At 40.5% G+C, this 22,958-nt stretch overlaps 1 protein-coding gene across 9 annotated transcripts in view; it reads right to left on the bottom strand.

The window, feature by feature from the left end:
- Positions 1 to 670: 670 nt before the first annotated feature.
- Positions 671 to 22,958, bottom strand: part of LOC147135249 (glutamate receptor ionotropic, NMDA 1) — a 37,224-nt gene continuing 14,936 nt past the window's right edge. For 2 of the 9 annotated variants that reach the window (XM_086052768.1, XM_086052766.1), the window contains 18 exons: positions 22,783 to 22,880; positions 20,708 to 20,829; positions 19,600 to 19,774; positions 18,718 to 18,862; positions 18,469 to 18,555; positions 18,013 to 18,161; positions 17,601 to 17,727; positions 16,989 to 17,153; positions 16,363 to 16,481; positions 15,927 to 16,039; positions 15,361 to 15,509; positions 14,610 to 14,767; positions 13,839 to 14,000; positions 13,438 to 13,547; positions 12,981 to 13,126; positions 7,331 to 7,357; positions 6,146 to 6,256; positions 671 to 2,538 (listed from right to left, as the gene is read on the bottom strand). In XM_086052768.1, the coding sequence (XP_085908894.1) occupies positions 2,470 to 2,538; positions 6,146 to 6,256; positions 7,331 to 7,357; positions 12,981 to 13,126; positions 13,438 to 13,547; positions 13,839 to 14,000; positions 14,610 to 14,767; positions 15,361 to 15,509; positions 15,927 to 16,039; positions 16,363 to 16,481; positions 16,989 to 17,153; positions 17,601 to 17,727; positions 18,013 to 18,161; positions 18,469 to 18,555; positions 18,718 to 18,862; positions 19,600 to 19,774; positions 20,708 to 20,829; positions 22,783 to 22,880 (2,232 nt within the window). In that variant the 3' untranslated portion in view covers positions 671 to 2,469. Of the gene's footprint in view, positions 2,539 to 6,145; positions 6,257 to 7,330; positions 7,358 to 12,980; positions 13,127 to 13,437; positions 13,548 to 13,838; positions 14,001 to 14,609; positions 14,768 to 15,360; positions 15,510 to 15,926; positions 16,040 to 16,362; positions 16,482 to 16,988; positions 17,154 to 17,600; positions 17,729 to 18,012; positions 18,162 to 18,468; positions 18,556 to 18,717; positions 18,863 to 19,599; positions 19,775 to 20,707; positions 20,830 to 22,782; positions 22,881 to 22,958 lie in introns of all 9 variants that reach the window. The other 7 variants (XM_086052767.1, XM_086052769.1, XM_086052775.1 and 4 more) reach the window with 5 other exon arrangements.

Raw genomic sequence — 22,958 nt, forward strand, 5'->3', positions numbered from 1 at the left:
CAGTGGACTACAATTTCATTCTGTCCATTTGTATGTGAAGAAAGACCTCCTCAAAGTGCTATACTTCCGTGACGGCTGGAGATTTAAGACGGAGGTCAGTAAAATGTGGATGTGGGTATGTCTAGCTGTCCAGGGGTCACCAACTCTGATCCTCGAGGGCCCCTATCCTGCATGGTTTAGATGTTTCCCTCCTAGAACACACCTGATTCAAATGATCAGGATCGTTCTGCTTCTGCCATACCTTGAATCAGAGATGTCTTTACGTGTCCCAAAATGTATTTTGCTAAACCTTGCCCTTAATTCATAAATATTACTAAATACATTACTGTATTACATAGTGTATTATTGTTATAATATTATTATTATTATAAAAACCTGATGTGCAACAGAAAAAAATAGGGCAGATTCGGAATCAGCGCAAATCATTAATCTAGAAAAATGTAAACATTTGTTGACCAGTGTAATTCACACTCTAACACAATCATGGAAAAAATTCTATTTAAAATATAATTCAAAATTGTGACTGACTCGGGATCAATCCAGGTTGTACCCCACCTCATGTCGAAAGTTAGGAATCGGGATTGGCTCCCGGAACAGGATAAAAGGTAGACCACGAATGGATGGATAATAAAAATAATTTATGAAGGTGATAAATAAATCAAAAACATGATTCGGGGACTTGCAAGTACATTTTATTTACAGTTCTATTAAAAAATGTTTAAATGAATTATGATAAGAAATCAAGGAGATCTACTGTATATTAATTAAGCGTGATTGCGTGCCTGTATAACTATGTGTGCATGTTTGTGTGTGCATGTTCGTTGTCAAGCGTGTGAATAATTAAATAAAAGACATTCTCGGCAGCAATCATAACACAAGCAAGCTATACAGTTTCTCCATCTCTATCGACACTAAACCAAACTCTATGAACATTTCATTCAGCGGAAGTGCATCCGCAATAACAACACATGTCCGAAAAAAAAAAGAAAAGGGAACGAAAAAGGAAACACGATAGCAGTGGTAATAACATGTCAGCATGCAGGCCAGAGCAAATTGTGAAAAGCGATACAGCATGTTTGGCACCTTGTGATTGTGCAAAATGTTACAATTTCATTTAAAAATCAATCATAGATTTAAGTTAGTGTCTAACAGTGCAGAATATTAATACAAATAAAAAAGAAACAGCTGTTTTGATTTGATGTTGTCGCATATCTTTTATAGTTTGGAAATACCCTCTCAGCGTAAAGTGCTATGTGGTGCGCGACACCCGGAAGGCAGTAGTTTCTCAGCTCCAGAAAGCGGGAAAAGGCCTGTTTTTGCATCCAACCAACGTTTGCAAGCTTAGCAATGCTTCAAATTCACTCAGGCTCCTTCATGAAAAAAGTTTCCCAGCAACAACCTCTGCCACGAGGAAGGTTTTTCACCAAAGATTGAGTGCTGGTTGGCTGAAAAACTCGGCCTTTTGATGCAACCCTTTATAAACCGGAAAAGAGAGAGACTGCAGCAGGAGAGAGGAAGACAGAGGGCAGCCCCAAACGTAACATGGCTTAGAGCATAAAAATATTAAGTTGCAGTTTCATCAGCCTGCAAAATAAATGCTTTCTTCTTCTAGAAAATGTTAAAAAGCTCAAGTGAATTGTATTTTGTTAAGACGTTCATAATATAAGTGAACAACATGCATTCGGCATTTTAGAGGACAACTAAAGCGGGAAAGATGCAGTTTACAAAGAGTCTGACTATAATTGTTAACCTAATTACATGACCAGTGACATTCAATACAAGTACACACACATACACACACACACACACACACCCACATGCTTTCGTGATTTATCATATACTTATCATTAAGATCCTTAGTAGTGCTTTCCAACAAAATAAACAAAATTGAAACAATTTGAAATTGCGTAATGTTGCACAAACAATTCCTGAAAGGGAGCTAACAGCAAATATCATATTGCAGGATTGTGCTAAAAAACTAAAACCCAACAACAAACAAAACCAACAACTAAATACTACAGTGGTTTATAGGCTCTACTCTGAAGTGATATGTTGCAGTACTAGTATTAAAACTGGCTTATTCATTATTGTAACTAAATGGCACCAGAAAGCTATGAGGCAGGTAAGAAAATTGGAATAAACCACACAGTCGAAGTAAGTAAATATGTTGGCAAGATGACAGAAAAGAAGATAAAGTACATACGTAATAATATACATGTGGAAAAAATTATCTGTGATTCGGATGGCTCCGTGCATGCTCAGGGACCCTACAAACTTCTACCTGTATGGTCAGGTAATCCTAACTTTTCAAAAGGTGCAAGTTGAGTGTTTTGAGCCACGTCTTCAGCTCCTCCACAAGCTCCACTGGCTGGCGGTGAAAGCATGAGCGAGACGAATCTCCTCTCACGTCACCTTCCTCTTCTTGTTTCCTCTCTCCTTTGGCTGGGGCTGGGGCGGGGGTCATGCTCCCTACACCACAGTGCTGACGGACGGGTCAGACAAATTGAGTTGTCCCGTGATGTCAGTGGGTGGGTACTGCTGCAGAGGTGGAGAGAACATGGGAGGAAGAGAGCAGACACAAGTGGCGGTCATTTCCGGCCAAAAAGAGAAGAACTTTCTTGTGGAGTTGAGGTGTCGTATTCTCTACATGTTTTGGTTGCATTTAAATACTACAGCAAGGTTTTCAAACCCCTCTCAGGCTGATTAGTTATGTTCTAAGCGTCTTGTGCCTGAGGTGGGTCAGTTGGGAGCAGATGCTATGTACACCTGAGCCAAGACAACAGCACATTTGAATCATGTTTTTCCTTCAAGGGATCATTTCCTTACATTGAAGGAGTCACTCTTCTCCATACAGTCTTTTGTACCTACGCACGGGAGATCTTTTGTCTCATTTTAGCTGACCAGGAAGAGAAAAATGACTTTTTCGGTTGATTTCAAAGTGCTGTTGTGGCCAAGCCATCACGTTACCACTGTACACTTCATCTCAAGCAGAGTGGAGTAAATTATAGAGAGTAGCAGCAAGACTTGGTTTCCATGCAGGTTGCTAGTTGCTATGGTAACAGGGATTTTGTTTGATTTTATTATTGCCTTGGGAATGTGGTCTGACAGGTCGTATATTTCAGTGTTAATGCTTTTTTTTCTTATTTGCAAACCTGATTGAAAAATCCAATCATAAAATGGGGGTAAATCAATCTGGAAAACAAATATTGGCTTGTCAGCAATATGTTCTTTTATGCAGATACATAGCGTGCTTAAATTACAAAGTGCTTTTATTTATAATTTAAAACTTGGAGCCACATGCAGAAATATGAAGTAGTATTAGGGCGACACTAAAAAGAAAAACCTAAAAGAAAAAAGCTATAATGCGAGTAAAGTCACAACTTTAAGAAGTCAAAATTTTCACATGAACATAAGCACAGCATGCTGAGTCGAGCCTTCACTTCTCTCCAGTGCAGTGGTGTCCAAACTACGGCCCAGAGGCCATTTGCAGCCCGCCATCCATTTTTCAGTGGCCTGCGCCATCTACTCAAAATGACATTTATCGTGTCCCACATGGCTAGTTAAAAAAAAAAAAAACGGTGGAGGATGGCAGAGGTCCCGCAACTATTAACCAATGACTAAACTCGAAACAAGTTCTCTTCAAAACCCTAGTTAATAAAGATAATTACATTTTAGCAGCAAAAATGGTTTCTTACGCATTCTGCAGTGTCAAGATCCTATTTTGAATGTATCACATTATTCATCCTCAATATAACCGCTTTAAAAAATGGTCATCTTACTACAGTTTCATCTTGTTTTGGTTGTGAATGGGATTTGGCAATACAGGTTGGTTCTAGTCTAGTGAGATACAGGGCCGTTGGCCACCACCAAATCTTAAAAAAAAATCCTAAACAATTTGCCTCATCACCTTTAACAAAAAGCTGTTATGTAACAGTTTTTCAAAATAACTACAAAATATAAACAATATATAATTGCTTGCATGACTTGCGTGTATAAAAATTAAAGTTGAAGAATTTTAAAGCGGCCCTTGCATCCTTGCATTTTATTGAATGTGGTCCTGAGACGAAAACATTTGGACACTCCTGCTCTAGTGACTTAGCATATATTTGTCAACACTTGTATGAACCCAGAAAAGGAGATTTCAGCTCAGTCCTCCCAAAAACATTTACACATGACATTAAACTAATCCCATTGACGTTGATCTGGATTTTATTGTGGTGCGAAAATTACATTCAAGGTTACCTTGTTTTTTCTTTTCATTGTCATAATACCTTGATACTTTTTTGTTCCCAGACTTTATTCTCCTAACCTTTATTCTAGTCTGTAGTGTCTAATTCTGTGGCTTTGTTTACATAAAATAATATTTTTTGTTGTTTTTAGTGAAGCCCTTATACTGTACTCATTTCTAGAGAGGCATCCACACTAGAGATACATGTCTTATCTTTGAGAATGGATGTCCCACATATGCTTGACCTTCAAGTTCCTGCTCGTGGCTTACAACTTCTTCATAGGCCTGCTGACAGTGACCTCTACTGGGGTCAAGTGGAGCAGCACAATAGAGACAGCACAAGCAAACTAATACGTAGTTTAAAATTTACTACATGAAAACAGCTATGATGGAGCTTATCACTACACAGCACAACTAGAGGGTGTTACACTGTTTTCTACTGCCACTACATCTACGACAGTTTGCATGCTTGTAGAGGGAGAAAGGAGCAGTGTGGCATGTGGGTGAGGGACACTGACACTAAAGTCCATTGATATCCATTCATGTAAAAGAAGAACATTGATATAAAATCAAAAATAAAGGTCAAAGACTGAGGATGATCAATATCTTAGTTCCATCTTGTGGTTACACTAAATGCTGTTTTACTTTCAGCTTTTAGCTTTTCCACTTGGGATCCCAAACGGAAATGAAAAATAAAGTAAAGTAGATACAAAAACATTGGCAATCCCTCGTCTTCTCTTCAATTCTACTGCCGAACCTCAAGAAGGGAGAGTAAAGGTGATTTTGTTTGAAATAAGGACAATAATAAAAATGACATTGAACGCAAGGGAAAGTGATAGACAATATATATATTATACAAACGCCTACAGGCACACACACAGTCTCACACACATGAGTAGCATTACTTTTGCACTTGTGTGCTATGCAACGAGTGGCGCGTACACACTGAACTGTGAAACTGATACTCTCAATGCGCAACAACAAAAGATTCAAAGAGGAATCAAGATAAAATGAATCAGTTCACAGTGGAAGTCTACGGCCTCACAAAGTCACAAATAAAAAGAAAGAAAATGAAGTCTTCACCACCTGGAAATACCCTGAAAAGGTCACAGACGGTTCACGACAAGGACACTGAAAAATAAACAATAATTACGACAGCAAAATATGGCAAAGCAAAAATAAATAATTGATTTGAATATTCATACAAATAAATCCACGAGTAATCCTGAAACAGACAGCTGGATCAGATTGAAATCTTGTTAGTTTTCTTCTCAGCAGGCTTGGCCATCAAATAACAACCTTGGAAATAGAATTTGGGATCAAATGATAGGACAGCAGGACATGCTTCCAACCAAAAGAAACTAAACAGACGAAGTGCAGGACCGATGCAAATAAAAAGTGAATACATTAAATATAAAGCTGCAAAAATTACTGATCACAAACACTTAAAACGCAAACATGACCATTCACAGGACACGCATCACAACATGTCCAAGGACCAAACATTTGGCAGATTCCACAACCAAACCAGCAGCCCAAGACAAAGCACCACTGGCAGCTTTTGAAAAAAATCTTATTCCTTTATGGGTTTTTTTTATTTGTGAACTTATTGTGGTTAAAAAAAATCCCCCTTCAGATCAGTACTGTTTGGTAGCCTCTCAAAAATCTAGCTCACGGCCTGACCTGACCTGCACTGAAGCACTCCAGCCTGTGGAGGCGCTATTGATGCTTGATGGCGGATCGAATGCTGAACTGACAGACACGTGGCAGAGACAGCTGAGCCCTGTGGATATGAATGAGTGGAGCATGGGGACGCCCTCATGATTGGATATGGAGATGTGAGCAGAGAGGACAGAGGAGAAGAAAATAGAAAGGGAGGAATAAACAAGGGAAGATGTTGTTTCTTGGTCTCCTTACCGTGTCTTTGGAGGACCTACGTCTCTTGATGCTGGAGGCCAGGGTGGTACTGATGGACCTAAAAGAGGCTTTCTTTTTGGGGTCGGGCTCTGCTCTACCACTTTTTCTATCCTAAAATAAATATATGTAGAAACATTATTCATGTTCTATGCCCGGGGAGATAACCTTGCTTTCACTTGGCTCTCCCATTCCCAGCCACTCCAATAACTGACTTCAAGTGTTATGCTCTAATTAGATGGGAGCAAAATGAGCGCAGCGGGAGATAGAGTGTTCAGGACGTGAGAGTGGGTTTAACCATATGATATGAGGGCACTCATAAATTTTATGCAAGATGTCACACAGGCGCCGCAAAGATGTCACGGCAGTCCAATCGTTGAGCTCCTAAAAATGCATTAGAATGAGTGATGGGTAGTAAAGATGTCAGTGGGTGTGATACCATGTTTCACTAATTAAACTATCCCAAATATTGCCAACTGGTGCCTGAGCACACACTTTACAGTTCCGACTGCCTTTCATCAACAACAACAGCCATCCAGAATATAAAGAGCTCGATGGAATGCCAAATAGCTTCTACTTGATGTTGCCAACATTTCAACATGCATTCTATTCAAAGAGGAAGTCAACCTCACAAAAAATCTTTACAAAAATATGTTCTGTGAGCCTCCACTAGTCTAAACACTGCAGGCTGATTAATATTCCGTTTGTGGAATATAAGTTAAACAGCAAAATCTACCCGTTTTTAGCCATCTCAGGGGGCGGCCATTTTGTCACTTCTGTCGACTGAAAATGACATCACAGTTGCTCAGGGCGAAGGTAAAGACCAACCACGGCTCACCTGTTTTCTGAAGCTGAGCCATGATTGGTTGTTACCTGAGCCCTGAGCAACTGTGATGTCATTTTCAGTTGACAGCAAGTGGCAAAATGGCCGCCAACTGACATGGACAAAAATGGGCGGAATTTATTGCTTAACTCATATTCCACAAACACAATACTAATCAACAACTGGGGCTGCATCGAAAATATTATAGCAAAGAAAATTTAGGGGTTGACTTCGCTTTAAAAATTTTCAAACAAAAACAAGAGTTTTTAACCTTATCCGTCGACATCAGAGTGCCCCACCACTACTCTCAGCTCAACAATTTGGTGTTTGTGTGCATGTAAGAACTCATATTAAGGTATTCTTACATCCTGAGTCTCTAGAGAGGAAGATGGCTGCATAGGGGAAGAGAAGAAAAATCAAATAAATGTCCATCCACTTGATTGTTATTACGTAAGAATATCCTTATGCACAAGTCAAAGGTTCAGGAAAAGGAAAAATCTTGGGGGGGAAAAAAAGCCACTAGCAAAGCAAACATCCACATTCAAAGCCAGGCAGATATAAAAAGTCAAGCTACAATAAGGTCAGTGGAGAGCCACTAAAATGTATATGGAAGAAGGATACAATAGCAATCGTAACTGAAGCCCATTTAAAGTCATTATACCACGGAGGGTATAATGGAAATTCACCCCACACATCAGGGAATGAAATGGGATGAATTGCATCATAATATTTTAAAAAAAAAAGCAGACTCTAGATGCAAATTATACACCAGAAGTCAGCTAATGCGTGAAAAGAAAATACTTAATACTTTATACTGAAAAGAAAGCATTGCATGAGTAAAGTAAAGAATGACTGAGAGGTTGAAAGAAGGGTAAGTGGGGGCACGGGGAGGGTGTTTTGCGAGGGGGCAGGGCAGTGTGGTGTGAATTTCATCGTGCTAGGACATTTTATGGTTGGATGGAAGGATAAGAAAATATCCAAAACAAACAAACCAAAACGTAGCATAAAAAAACACAAAACAAACAGCATGACAAATTCATAATCTCCAGCACTGGCCCCGCAGTGCATCCCTTTCCTCAGGTCACATGTCCACACTTATTTTAACGGCGCATTTGTGCCATCCAGCACGTTCCTCTCAACCCCCTGATGACATGTGATCAGGTGGTGAGCGGGCAGTGGCACGCATGGTTGGCATGATGAAAGCTGGCAGAATCACTTGATTTGAATTAAGAATAACATGACTCTCCTGTTGGAAGATGACATCTTTTGTTAGTTTATAATGAAAGTCTGGGAAAAACAAACTGCCACAAAGTGTGTCCACTTTCAGGAACACAAACCAATTCCTAAATGTTTTTTTAAACATTATTTCTGAAACATTTTGTTACCACGCAAGAAATGCAAGGTCATCACATTTGTGGGGGACTGGCAGCTGGTTATTTCTCCAGAGAAAGAGGTGCGTGCCACTATGTTGCATCGTCATCATCATCAACATCATCATCATCATTATGACCATCATCATCATTGTCAACTCGGATCACATGACAGGTTTCTTGAAGCAGTTCTTTTAATACTGTATGACAGGTTTGTTCAGACAGTGCACTTCCGACTAACATTTGCAATGGAAATGTTTGAAAGCCTCATTTGTATCTCGTTGGTGATGCGGAGCTGAGCGTCACAATGAAAACAAAGAATGAAAATAACTATTAAACCGGAACTGTATATTTATTCAGAAACTACGTTTTTCGTTATTGTTATATTCTAAATTCAACCACAGAGGGGCAGCCTGTGGCAAGCCAAAGTGGGAGAAAGTGAATCACGACCTAAGGATCGGAATAGGAACTCATTCCAAAACCGCAAAGGTGTACAAATGTCTCTGTTCTGTTTTTTTTACAAACAGGGCAAGTCAACAGTAACAATAAAACAATACCATGATGCTGTATGTGAGGAATTTGTGTGAGGAAAATCCAAGCAGTTATGCTACTTTTCCACATTTGTCACTTGTTGTTAAACATTGTTTATGTTTTTATGTTTATTTTTTTTAACAGAGATTTTTTCATGCATTAATTACAGATAGGTATGTTAATAAATTAAAGGAGTTTAGGGGATGTATTATGGTGAGGCAACTCACCCTCAAGCCTGAACCCTCTAAGTGGCTTCAGCACTGACCCAAACATGTCACTCGTCAACAAGGTGGGAATCTAGAATCAATTAAAATCAATCAACATACCATACACACTTACAATCATACCTAGGGGCAATCTAGAGAGTCCAATCAACTTACCATGCATGTTTTTGGAATGTGGGAGGACACCGGAGTACCCGGAGAAAACCCATGCAGGCACGGGGAGAACATGCAAATTCCACACAGGGAGGCCGGAGCCGGGATCGAACCCACGACCTCTGAACTGTGAGGCGGACGTGCTAACCAGTCGCCCACCGTGCCGCCCCCTATTATTATTATTATTATGATTATTATTATTATTATTATTATTATTATTTATTATTATTATTATTAGTAGTAGTAGTAGTAGTAGTAGTAGTAGTTATAGCAGTAGTAGTAGTAATAGTATTTATATTGTGGCTATGGAAAAATGTTTTATCTGCATATTTGTAAATGGTCTTGCCAATGTTTTAGATGTGTGTGCGTGCGTGTATGCACATACATATGTGCACATTTTATTCAATATAACAATGAATGTTGTTTTTATTTTGCGGACCCCCTGAGATAGCCTTGGCCACTCCATGGCACCCTCAAGGATTTATGCATTGGCAGCATATAGTGACAAAGACAGGTGTGAGGCAGTAAAAAGTCATCTCCATGAATATATTTTCATTAATCAGAGGTGCACATGTTCTGAGATTCCAATTCTCCGTTGATATGTATCCAGATTTTTGTCATATATCGATTAGAAACAAATGTATATATATATATATATATATATATATATATATATATATATATATATATATATATATCATTGCACATACAAGCAGTCAAAAAAAATGCCAGCAATGAGATTCCTGGACTTAATGGTCGCTGCACTGAGGGAGGAGGGAACCACATACACTGCAATGGTAGATTTTCCATCGTGATGGCTTCGTGTCCTACATAACCAAGTTGTCATTTTGCATTTGATAACTGCGAGCAATCATATCAGCACACCCAAACAGTATGAATAATGTCTGGCACAGGACATATTGGATTAGCTCAACTCATGAGCTCCCTCAGCACTCCCTTGCATGAGGTCTCATTATAGCGGTTGATAGCGCAGTCAAGATTGTGCGTCTCTTTAGCTCCAAGGCCCTGGTGATGGTTAATGAGCAAAGATGAGCGTGCTTGAGCCATCTTTGTTTAGCCTTGCAGAAAAATCAATGTGATCATCGTTGACGTGAATCTAAATCATGCTGGTCCACTCGCAGTTAAGTGTGCCCCTCTCCTTTCTCCGTGATGCGACCCCACCCCCGCCCACATCCTACCCAGCATGCAACCGGCTGCTGTACACATACACACAATGTACATCCATGTCAGGACGCTCACAACAAATACATACTATATAGTAGTCAGCAAGATGGTAGACACTTTCAGGAAGACATTGGTTTGCTGACAGGCACTTGTGATTTTCTACTGTACTTTTTTCACTGTGTTCTGGACCATACAGTATACATAAATGGTGCAAGGCTCACATCACATAGTCAAAGTGGCTAGCCATTACATAGAGCTTCCCTGAACTCCCCGACCCTCCACTCAGGGAGTGAAGCTATAAGAATGAAGGGGAAATGGGTGCCTCTTTTAAGAGGGAGCCCTGACTGGCTTTAAAAATCTGGTTTTAATACCAGTTATTGTAAAAATGTTAACATAATAATTTAGAAAACATTAGATTTAACATTTAACTTTAGCCAAACAACCGAAATACAGCATATTTTCGTATTAATAAATAGTTCAAAAGTGAAAAGTCGAGCAGAAGCAAAAATATCTTCTCCACACTGTGTTCCACCTTTTTTGGCATATGATCTTTTTGTCCATTGTTCATACTGAATTTTTTGGGGGGGAACAAAAGTAGTTCTCTTATTCTCATCATAATCAGGTATTTATTGAACAAATTCACCACAATGGCAAGTTTTGTTTTTTTGCATAATTACTCAAAATACAGTGTTCCAAATTATTATGCAAATCAGTTTTAGAAAATAAGTGATTGTCCAAAAATGTGTTGTATTTTTGCCATTAGAAACAAATCATTTCTAAAAACAAAAAAATAATATTTCACCCAAAAGAAAACACATTTGCTCATCAAGTGACATAGGAGCCATCTACACTCTTATCCATTGAGCTGACTATCGATATCTCATTTGAGGATGCAAGAATTGCTTTTGGGAGATAGACCACAGTCCACCTGCATAGTCTTCCTTTTATGAAATCTCCACAGGTCCTCAATCGGGTTGAGGCCAAGTGACAATGGCGGCTACACCATGAGTTTGTCTCCATATATTGTATATAGTCATCGCAAAGCTTCAATTGTTTTTTGCAGTGTTGGATGTTGCATTTTCTTGCAACATAATTATTTTACTCTGAAAGTCCCGGTTGTTCTTTTCATACCATAGCATCCATCTTCTGGCAACCAAAAAGGTCTCTCACATCTCAGTCTTAATCCATCCAGCTCAAAACATTATCCCCCCTACTTCTACTTATTGCTGACAGGACAGCCTTGTTTGGAAAAGGTCACCATCCACCAACCATCCAGAAATCCATGAAACTGCCTCATCCAAAGTAGTAAAGCATTTGTCAATGAATAAATTGATTGTAAATCAGCCTTTAAATATTCCTGAGCCAACATCAAACATTTCCCCCTTTTTCACATTGGTTAGGCGTGACAAAATATAGCCTTAAGCATGACTGCGCCCTTTGATGGATCCTGCATCAAGAGGGTCTTGGGACTCCAGAGTGAACAGCAAATACAAATATCTACCTGCTGCTCATCAGTGTTTTTTAACAACTGCTCTCTTGACACATTGTAGTTGCCTTACATAAACTTTGTATTGGAACACATTTGTTTGATCAGTAGAAACACTCTTTTACATCATCATGCAACGGTAACTAACAATGTGGAACGACCTCAAAAAGGCAATTTCCACTTAGTAAGTCTGATCTGAGAAACTTCATAATTAAAACATAAAGTTTAAATAAATTGGGAAAACACTTGTGTTAAAACATGGCAAACAACAACAACAAAAAAACTTAAATCCTACATGCATAATAATTTGGAAAACAGTATATACTTTTAATATGGCACTCCACACTTTTATTACTTAAAATATTATAGAATATATGCATCTGCCTGTCAACGTTATTTGGTAGCTTAAAGTCTCTTTATTTCTCTTTTATTATTTTCTTCTGCTTTGGCATCCAGCAACAACTTGCCGTTTCACCACAATGACAAGAAAAATATCTTGTCTCTTCAAGCTCTCCGATTGTACCGAGAAAGTGATGTCAATCTTTATGCTCGGCTTGTCCTGTTAGCTTCTGGCTGTGGCCAGAGTGATGGAATCAATGATGAGATAACGTAATTGCACAACAAACTAACAGTGATTGCTTTTCCGTTTGGAAATTGTATTTCTGTTTTTTTATGTTTGTATAATCTGATTTTGAACAAATTACACAAGTGATAATAGAAACCATCAGATGGATGCTTTAATTAAGATGTCATGTCATGTCATCTTCCAAACCGCTTATCCTATATAGGGTTTAATTAAGATGTCCATTCTGTTAAAGGGTCATGAAGACTATTATGTAATTATTTGGAAAGTGAACATGTCGTGGATATGCAGGTAATTAGATACTACTTGTATTTTAGATCTCTCTCTTGCATGTGGTGTAGATGGCTACTGTGCGAGATTTAGAGTTGAATATTTTTGTGTATCGATGTGATGTTCACACATTGACCCCTATGGGGAGGTGTCGGGACTCTCCTTCAGTCCAGGCCCTTTCACCCAGGTTAAGACAAAGGAAATTATTCCTACCTGCAGGTTCTTCCTCCAAACATTAACGGCCGCAAAGGCGAGCTGCATCTGCTTCCTGCGGGCGTCTTTATGGCGCTTATAGGCTATTTCAATGAAGATGAGGAAGATTCCTGCCGCTATGCCACCAGCCACAAGCATGAAGACCCCTGTAAAGATGGATAAGGAGAGAAAAGAGTGGATTGTTGATCTTAAAAACACGCTTCACCCACTGAGTATCGAGTCGTGCCCAGTGGTCGCCACTCTTCTTTTAAACCAGCTCCCACGGACAACTGAAAACCACACATTGCTAATATTACGATCATGAAGCCACAGCACGAGAGACTGTACAAATGACCCACGCCAACACTAAAGAAAATTTGAGGGTAAAGGTATTGGACAAAAAAGGGCTACAGTAACTTACCACTGCAGTTTTTGTCCAATCACTTTTAACGCTTTTTCTACGCCTTAAGGACCATACCTGCCATGTTTTCAAAGGTGAGTGTGGCTGGGGCATTGCTCCTTGAGTCACACTCCTGGTATCTCACCCAGGTTTTATCTAGGTCTTCCATGAAGCCGTTCTCATGAGAACTGTAAGGGGTCAAAGGTGGTGGGGAGATAGGTGACAAAGTTAATTCGCTGCGCAAATACTGAGATGCTAGAGTCGCTCATACCCTGATCTCAACTTATGAGGCGGACACCAAGACCAGTCACAGACAGAGACAGACAGACAGACAGACAATGAGGGCAGGAAGGGGGCTAAATAGAGATGTGACATAAGGCGATGGCTAAAAATGGTCAATACATGACCATGAAATCATATAGGTAAGAAACAGACAAAATAAAAATCAGACGAATAATGCACCTTCGGCTGGGACAGACCTGAGAATGGCCAGGGACACATTCTGTTTCCAGGGGCTGTCCTTGCGCATGCCTATGCCAAAGCCCGAACGGAAAAACAGCTCTCCCGTGGTCACCAGGTCGCACTTCTGCGAGGCTTCAAACTCCAGCACCGCAGAGTCCCAGATGAAAGCATGCAGCTTGCTGTGGGGGAGGGGGAGGCAGGAGGAGGAGGAGGAGGAGGAGGAGGAGGAGGAGGAGGAGGAGGAAGGTGGAAGGAGGGAGGAGGAGGAGGAGTAGGAGGAGGAGGGGAAGGAGGGGTTACGGTGCAACAGTACAATGATCTACATACACATTTACGGTCGGCGGCCCTTTCTCTCTCGTGCACCACATCTCGTGTGTCATTCAGCGTTTACCAGTAATCAGTACCGCTGCCTATGGCCCAAATGAAATCCAATTCCAGATGGGTAAGGGCGCCTTCCCCACCAGACTCCCCCCATCACAAAGATGTTCGTCTGGGTGCAACCTGAAAAAGGGTGCTCCTCCACTCAGCGTTAGCTCCACCTCTCTCTGTACCTTTGTGCTTGTTGAGTCCAAACCTACCCACCTTAGTCTGCTCTCTCCTGAGTCATGGGCCTGGATCAGACAGATGGTCATAGTAAGTCCTACGGCTTCCATCTGATCCACAGGTCCATGTGTCCCTTCCCCTCCTCGCCAACCCTCTGACCTGACCGGGGCAGCATTGACTTTGTGCTTGACAGGTTGAGTAGCCAGCCAACACGCTCCGGTCAGCGCGGCCTGGCCGAGACTCACTTGTCACGCACTGCCTGGATGGCCTCGGCGGCACTCTCATAGTTGTGCTTCTCCATGTGGCGGTACATGGTGCTAAGCTCCACCTGCCGCCGGAAGTAGATGTCCACGGAGCTCTGCTTCACCGTGGCATAGATGAACTTGTCAGATGGATTTCTGAGCTGAAGAGGAGATTTGTCATAAAGTCATAAAACTGCAAGAACCGCTGCCAAAAACTGCTAAAGAGGAATTTATTTTCAAACAAGTTTTTCATGCAAAAAACGTTCTTCTCCATTGCAGAAATTCCACACCAGAGATATTCCAGTTCATTTTTAAAGAATCTAAACATTTGTGATCCTTCCCCAAAAAGGTGGGAAAATTGTCAAGACAAGTAATATCTGAATCTGAACCAGATTGCACACTGGGCATAAATTATAAATGCAACATGCCTGGTGCCTTGCCTAAAGGCTTAGGAATCTGGCAAGCATCTCTCCAGTCCAGTTCAGTCCCAGTTGCTGTAGTGTCAACCATGTCAAAGCCAATTCCTTAAGAACTCCCGCTGCCCCAAAAATCCTTTAACAGGTTATAATATCTTTGGGATTTTTTTTTTAATTACATTTTATAATACCAGAACCAAATAATTCTTACAGTCTTTTAGATATTAAGTTCCAAGTCATTACTGATTTTGAAGGAACAAAGTTTAAAGCCCTGGCTGCACTCTGGTTAACAACATTGAAAGTGATGTAATGTTGACATTGGTCGTATCATCATGTACCCTCGGGTCATTGATGCCGGTGATGCGCTCCTCAGGCCGGTCCAGCACTAGGAAAGCAGCCAAGTTGGCAGTATAGGAAGCCACAATGATCATGGCAAAGCCAGCCCACACCATGCCAAGGATTCTCGCTGAAAAGCTGCGGGGTGCACCTGCAAGTTAAATATAAAAACTCTGTCACTTTTCAAGTACTAGACCAAAGTGTATAGGCTGCATACTGTGTACAACCAAGGCAGAACTGAAATAAATGGACAAGAAGTAGAAGACACTAAATCCTGTGAATTTGTAGAAAGACAAAAGGAATAAAACTGTTACATGACAAATAGTATCAAAGAATTAAAAAAAAAAAAATTACAATGTGATCTTCAAAGAGAGGCACCGCATCTGGAGCGTGTCAAATTGCACAAAGACCAAAAGAAACTGAAGCTCTTTTTAATACCTTCACATTGACATCTAGGAGTGGAGATTACTGAAAAGCCGCTGAAAGGACCATCTAATTTTCTGCCCCACAGTCACAATACCAATCAAGAACATGCCAAATGTCTACTGTTTCGATGTGTGCATGTCACCTTCTCCAATTCCAGAGTTCAGCAACACTCCCCAGGAGAACCACATGGCAGATGACAAGGTGAGGGCATCTTCCTCTTCTTCTTCACTGTTTACTTTAAATCTTCCAAACGGGCTGCAGGAGAAACATTGTTTGGGTTGCATGAGATTCAGTGAGCCCTTGCAGAGAATGTGCCTGAGAAAACCGTGGTAGCCTGAGGGCAAGGGAAGGAACTGAACATGAGCGAGCAAAGCCAGAAAGACAAACAGAAGGAAAACAGACAAAGAAGGAAGCACAGAGATATAGCGGTGGGATGGTTGGAGTCAATCTGCTCCTCTGTCTGTCTTCTCATCTAAACTGAGTGGAAGATCTAAAGGGGTTAGGAGTGCACACACACCCACGCGCACGCACGCGCACACACACGCACATGCCCGCACAAACACAGGTTCCCCGTGTACCTGAACCGGTCTAGTAGGTAAAGCATCACCGCCACCACATGTACCGAAAGACCCACCAGCAGCCACAGAGTACTTTGAAATGGCTGCATGAACGAGTCCAGTGTACTGCGAGGGATTTCCTGAAAACACACATCGCAACTGTTTACTGATACACATTCAACAACTTCTTGATGAATGATAATAATAATGATTACAGTAGAGAAACCAATTTCATTTACAAGTTCAATCTCCCAAGCTATGAGCTATCAAAAAAATGTCTGTTTTGTCGGTAATTCATTGTCTAGTTAGCATATTCACTGTTATAATAATGGCATTTGCTGCAATTGCATAATCCCTCATAACATCAACCACCTACTTAAAACACAGATGCAGATCTAATGTAAAACGTAATGGACACATAAAGTGCCAATATGTTTTGGCGGTTGATTGGAATGAATACAAATACATGTGTTCTATGAGCATTTGTTTAAAATAGTTTGATGTGAGCATTTCAACACAACTAGACAGTGACTCACAGTAAACCATGGCGGTAGCATGTAATTCAATCCCCAGGGCAACATCATTACGCATTGATGATCATCATCTCCTCGTTTGGTTATGCTTCTGTTGAGATATGATTAACTTACCTTTTTAACGAGGATAGTAAGACCTTGATATTTGAAGGGTTTGGAGAACTCAATATACTGGGCTCGTTCGTTGTTTATAGTCAGCGGGGCAACAATCATGTCAGCCAGGCCCCCCAGGAGCTCTCCCATCATGCCATTCCACTCTTTCTTGTTACTGTTGTTCACCTGGAGCACCATCAACATGATTATTAGGACACGATGACTAAATTCCAGAAAGGTTCTTTAGAAGGTGCTTACTGTGCAATATGAATGGCAACTTTTCACTTAGTAACCTATTTCTAAGAGAGAACTGCGCTGCAACTCTTAGCTTTCAGAAGCAATTGTCTGTTATAAATTGTCCTGAGTTATTTAGGAAAAAGCCTTCTTCAAAATCACAACTGGAAATGTCGCAAAAAATGCAGTAGGACAAAGTTATCATCTCACAATATACATCAGTAGTCATGCCCAAAGTTTTAAATCATAAAATTAACCCAAAGCCATTCCTTTCTGTAGGTGTAAAAAGCAGGATGACAGCGGATAACATTAATTTCAATTTTCAGTTGCAATTTCAAGTGCATTCATAGAAATACTCAATGACAAAAATGTCCTTGAATGAGGTAAAGTGACACTAACCCGCTCCTGGGTTCCAAATTTCCCATCAGCCACCAGATGAACCTCGTAGGTAAAGTTCATGGTCATGGCCAGCTTGATCAGCAGATCAATGCAGAATCCATAACAACACTGCGGCACAATTGGGCGTCCTGTAACCAAACCAGAAAAAGTTGCGAGTTACAATCCACTGAGAGGAAATTATTTGAAGTCCTTATCCGGCGCATGTTGACTGGACAAATGCATCACACTCTCCTTATGCAGATTTCATGCTCGCACACAGTCACTCTGAGCACATGATACACACCTTGATCAGTCATCACACACTCTCAATGGCACACTCAGCTACATGCATACATATATAGATACCTACTGCATATATATGTATGCATCTCCAGTAGGTGTATGTGCGTTGAAGCACATTGATATAAACGTCCCTGATGTGTTACCTGGGATGGTCTCATTGGGCCCAGTGCAGATAACCTTTTTAATTAAGACTCCATTTAATGTCATTTCCTCCTTGCATGTTCCATCCGGCATAGTGGGTTTCACATAAACAAATGGCTCCTGGTGTATTGTCACTATCTATAACAAATAGGACAGACATCTGTTGATTACATTGTTTCAGCCGTTTCCAACTTATGGGACCAGCAAGCAGCAATGGAAAATGGATGTCCAAGAAGCAGAGGCGAGAATATATGCACAGACAAATGAGAAGCTTTTTGCAGATCCTTTTTGAAAAGAAATGTTTAATATATTGCTGCAGCTTATGGATATGGAGCGGCTTCATTTCCCTCTTCACACTGTCTCACAGGGAACATAAGTTACGTTTCATATTTGATATGTGTGGACGTGAACATCACATCACTGTGTCGATGTGAAGCCACCTTACCTTTAATCGAGTGGACATCTGGAAGCCCTGTGGTTTTTCCGTCTCCCCGCCGGGCCAGATAATCTTGCGCTGATTGTTCATTACTACCTGCAGGGAGAAGACACACACACACACACACACACACACACACACACACACACACACACACGCGCGCGCAGTCCATTTACCATTTGCCCATAACTAGAAATCTTCTGATCTTCTCATCTTAAAGTGAATCCCCGTGCATATCGATGTCAGCTGTCAATTTACCTGTGTCCCATTATAAACGCCCACTTGAATGAGTCGACTCTTCTGGTAGTTGAGAATGCTGTAGTGGGCGTACTTCCTGTCTCCGTCGTCATTGAACTCCACACGTCCTGTGAGCCCCTCTGGGTATTTAGATGACATAAGCACCCTGTAGCAAGCAAAGCAGAATAATTACAGCCTGCATCGTGTTGAGCTAATGTCAGCTTTTATAATAGCGCGTCTGCATGGAGTTTTTTTTCCTGTTATGCTGCTGAAAAAAACTGTCTAAATGGGTCACTTGAAGGTCAGCTGGCAGATGCAGCAAATTTCTGTAACACAGACAGAATATGTTATGCAATCTGTTTTGTATTTGTAATTGCGACCACTTTAGCTTTTGTCATTGAAAAAGCACAAATTTAACACAAAAGCCTACTGTTGACCTCATATTTGGGGATCTAACAATGTCCCTCAGCTCAGGAAAGTATGAAAAAAATCTATCTGCCATTTATGCACAGTTCAGAGAGGTATTAACTGAATAAGTTTAATTATAGTTGTACATTAAATACGGACAATAATAACAGGCCAACAACAAATTTTAATCAGAGATGACTATGCTTCGCTAAACGTATCATTCATGCTGATTTAAAAAATGTCTTTACTTTGTTTCTAGCACATCAAGTTTTTGACATTTTTGTTTTTAAATGTGACCTATAAAAGCTTGCTGGACTGACTTGACATGATCCACAAAAAAGGCAAAACATTATTGTTTTACCGTTTTAAAGCTCATGGATGTATTTAACGTCGCCAAGACTGACTTACAAGGGACGTTACGAGAATGTGTACATTTGTTTTCAGTTTTGCAATGTTGTTTGTACTTCTCACCCACTGTACTATTGTTGCGTTTACCTTTTGAAGAGAGGTCCTGTTTTCCAGATGTTGGTGTTGCCCACACATCCTCTTGGTGGCTCAGTGATATTTTCCTTCTCAAAGAGCTCCTGGATGGACTGGGCCACCACCGCCACTGCGTCATTGATATGAGCCGACTCGTTCTTCCCATTGATGAGCTGCAAGCCGATCAAACCTATGACCCATCCAATGACAAACACACAATCACTTATCTGAAAAAAAGATCTGCCTCCTAGGATCCTTTTGCAATGCTCAAAGTGGGCAAAAACTTATAGGGCCTCTAGTTTAAACATCCTGAATAAAGGTGGCACATCAGTAGTAGCATCTAATTGCCCTGCCTGCAAAAATAACTCATCAGGCAGGGCAACATCAATAACAATATTTGCTGTTTTTTGCTACTGATGACCTTTTACAGCATGTGTAAAGAGTCCCTTGAAGTTGGATTTCATTTATTCTTTTCCTGTTATTCAGAACTTGGGGAATCAGGCAAACTATTCCTTGTGTTAAAACAAAAACACGATCAAACCAGTCAATAATCCAACTTCAGCTAAGTTTTCTGATTGCAACCAGGTCCAACCGACTTCTACAAGAAGCCGCAGTGGAAGTGGAGACAATGACGGCACATAAAAATAAAGGGGGGGAATTGCTGTCTGAAAAGGGTTTTTTTTTGTGGAAGGTGACTGAGAGGGAGGAGGGACACAAAGTTGGTGACCACGAAGTGATACAATGTAGTGAGAAAAACTGAAGCAATGAGAACAAGAAAGGCTGTTGTAGCTTACCATTCTACCAGTTGCAAAACTCTTCCTTAATAGTTCATTAGAAATCAGGACATTAACATGACAGAATAGCACAATGAATAGCCAGGAAAAACACAATTCAACTGAAGAAAACAAGGAACACAACACATTTAAACCTTTAAACACTTGGTGCTTAAACGTTTAAACGCTTATCCATCACACGACACACATTGGTTCCGTGGTGAAATCATGTACAGCAATACACCAATTGTTAATCTCACTAATCCTCTGTTTGTTGTGATTATCCTTCGAGTTACACCAAGGTTAACTTTGTGTATTTGCCACAGGTCTCGGCTGAATAATGAACGTACCGTCTGGCGCCTCACTCAGCGCTTTACCCGACATCTCCCGCTCGCCCACCAGCCACACGTAGCCTGAGCCTGTCATGTTGAGGAAACGGGCAGCCTTGTACACAGCGGCGGCGTCTTCCTCACTAGCATGACATGACGGGGACATCAAGGGGGGGAAAAAGACAGGAAAAAGTACCAGTAATGATGAAGAATGATTCAATAAGACAAATCATAGAGGAAGAAAAAAAGCTGCAAGCAAGGGCGATAAAAGAAGTATTTGAGACCAGGTCAACTTTGAAAATTAAGAAATTATAACTACAGTGCCTTAAAAAGCATTTACACCCCTTGAACCTTTTCACATATTGTGACATTACAATCAGAAACTTGAATGTATTTTGTTGATCTTTTTTTTATATGATAGAGACCAACATAAAGTAGCACATAAATGAAAAGAGGAACAGAAACGATGAGGTGAATGGTTGAATTTTTGGCGAATTTGTATTCAGCCACCAATACACTGATATCCCCTAAATACAATTCAGCTTTGAACAACTCGAGGAGCACCACTCAATCCATCATCCAAAAATGGATAAAGAACAGCATAACTGCAAAATTACAACAGCCGTTCACTTAAATTGATAGAGTGAGCGAGGCGAGCACTGGTCAGATAAGCAGCAAAGAGGCCCATGGTCAATCTGGAGGAGCTGCAGAAATCCACAGCTCAGGTGGGAGAATCTGTCTGGCAGGACACCTATGCTATAAGTCATGCACACCACGTTTTTTATATTTGTATTTTTGCTTATATTTAAAAAAATATATAATTTCCGTTCCACTGTACAATTACTGTATGTGCCACTATGTGGTGCTTGATCACATAAAGTCGCAATAAAAACACTTTGCAGTTGTAAGTTGGCAAACTTTGAAAAGGTTTGAGGGGTATGAATACTTTTTCCAGGCATTGTACATACTAAACATAGTCAGTACTTAATGAGGTGAAGTCCTTACTCAGATAGTCTTAGATAGTTTGCGCTTACTTTCCAGTAATTATCCATGTGCCTGTACTGTATGTGTTTACCCTTTTTTTGCATCAGTCATACATGTGGTCTACTTTACATGCTTTTAAAGGGAAGTCAACCTATACATTTTCTTTACAAGGATATGTTCAATGCAGGCCCACTCGTCAAAACATGGTGTTCTATTGTGTTTGTGGAATATGAGTTAAGCAGTAAAATCCACCCGTTTTTCTCCTTCTCCGAGGGTGGCCATTTTGCATTCGCTGTCGCCTGAAAATGACATCAGAGTTGCTCAGGGCTCAGACAACGACCAATCATGGCTCAGCTTCAGAAAACAGGTGAGCCGTGATTGGTCATTACCTGAGCCCTGAGCAACTGTGATGTCATTTACAGTCGACAGAAGTGACAAAATGGCCGTCGCCTGAGATGGCTAAAAATGGGTGGATTTTGCTGCTTAACTCATATTCCACAAACAGAATATGAATCAGAATGCCGTGTTTTGACTAGTGAAGGCGTATAGAACATATTGCAAATATCTTTCGGGGTTGACTTCCACTTTAAATATACCCTAAAATCTTTAGTTGTGTGTGTAAGAACTGGTTAGTAGGTAAAGGAAACAAATGTACTGCATACACATGCTAATTGTGTCTTTAAAAATAAACACTGTTAGTATGTGGCAGTAAAAGAAATAGCACTACAAGTACAAATATTACCAACATGAAATTCAGTTCATCATCATGTATTGTGTCATGACATTATAATTTAGATTTGTATTATTCTTGGATTGTTTTTTGTGGGATACAATGAAAGAAAATATTAAAACAATGTGGGTTAAAGGCAGTTTGGCGATCGCTGAAACTACACATCGTGCGGGTGTACTTTATAATATTGATTTTGGTCTTGCTTATTATCTCACTGTCTTTACTCACGATAAATATATGGATTCCATCAAACATAGAGCATGTTTGACTAATAATGAATTATGAAGACAAGAGCATTCTTTGGAAGTGTGAATACCTGGAAAAGCAGTGCTTTGTTGCACTTTACACTATTAACTGAAGTGTAACAAACAAAAAACCTCACCTTGCAGAAAGGATGATGACTCGGGCCTCCAGTTCTTTGGCCTCCAGCAGCAGGGCCGTTAAGTTAGTCTCCTGGCTGAACTGGAGGACTTTCTCTGCCTGTGATCGGAGCATAAGAAAGGTCAAGCCAGCTACTTCCTGTCCCTTAGACACCATGATGCCTCTTTACCTGCTTGC

This window comes from Filicampus tigris, chromosome 15 (genome assembly GCF_054856515.1).
Source record: "Filicampus tigris isolate MCC_2025a chromosome 15, RoL_Ftig_1.0, whole genome shotgun sequence".
NCBI classification, from domain to species: domain Eukaryota; kingdom Metazoa; phylum Chordata; class Actinopteri; order Syngnathiformes; family Syngnathidae; genus Filicampus; species Filicampus tigris.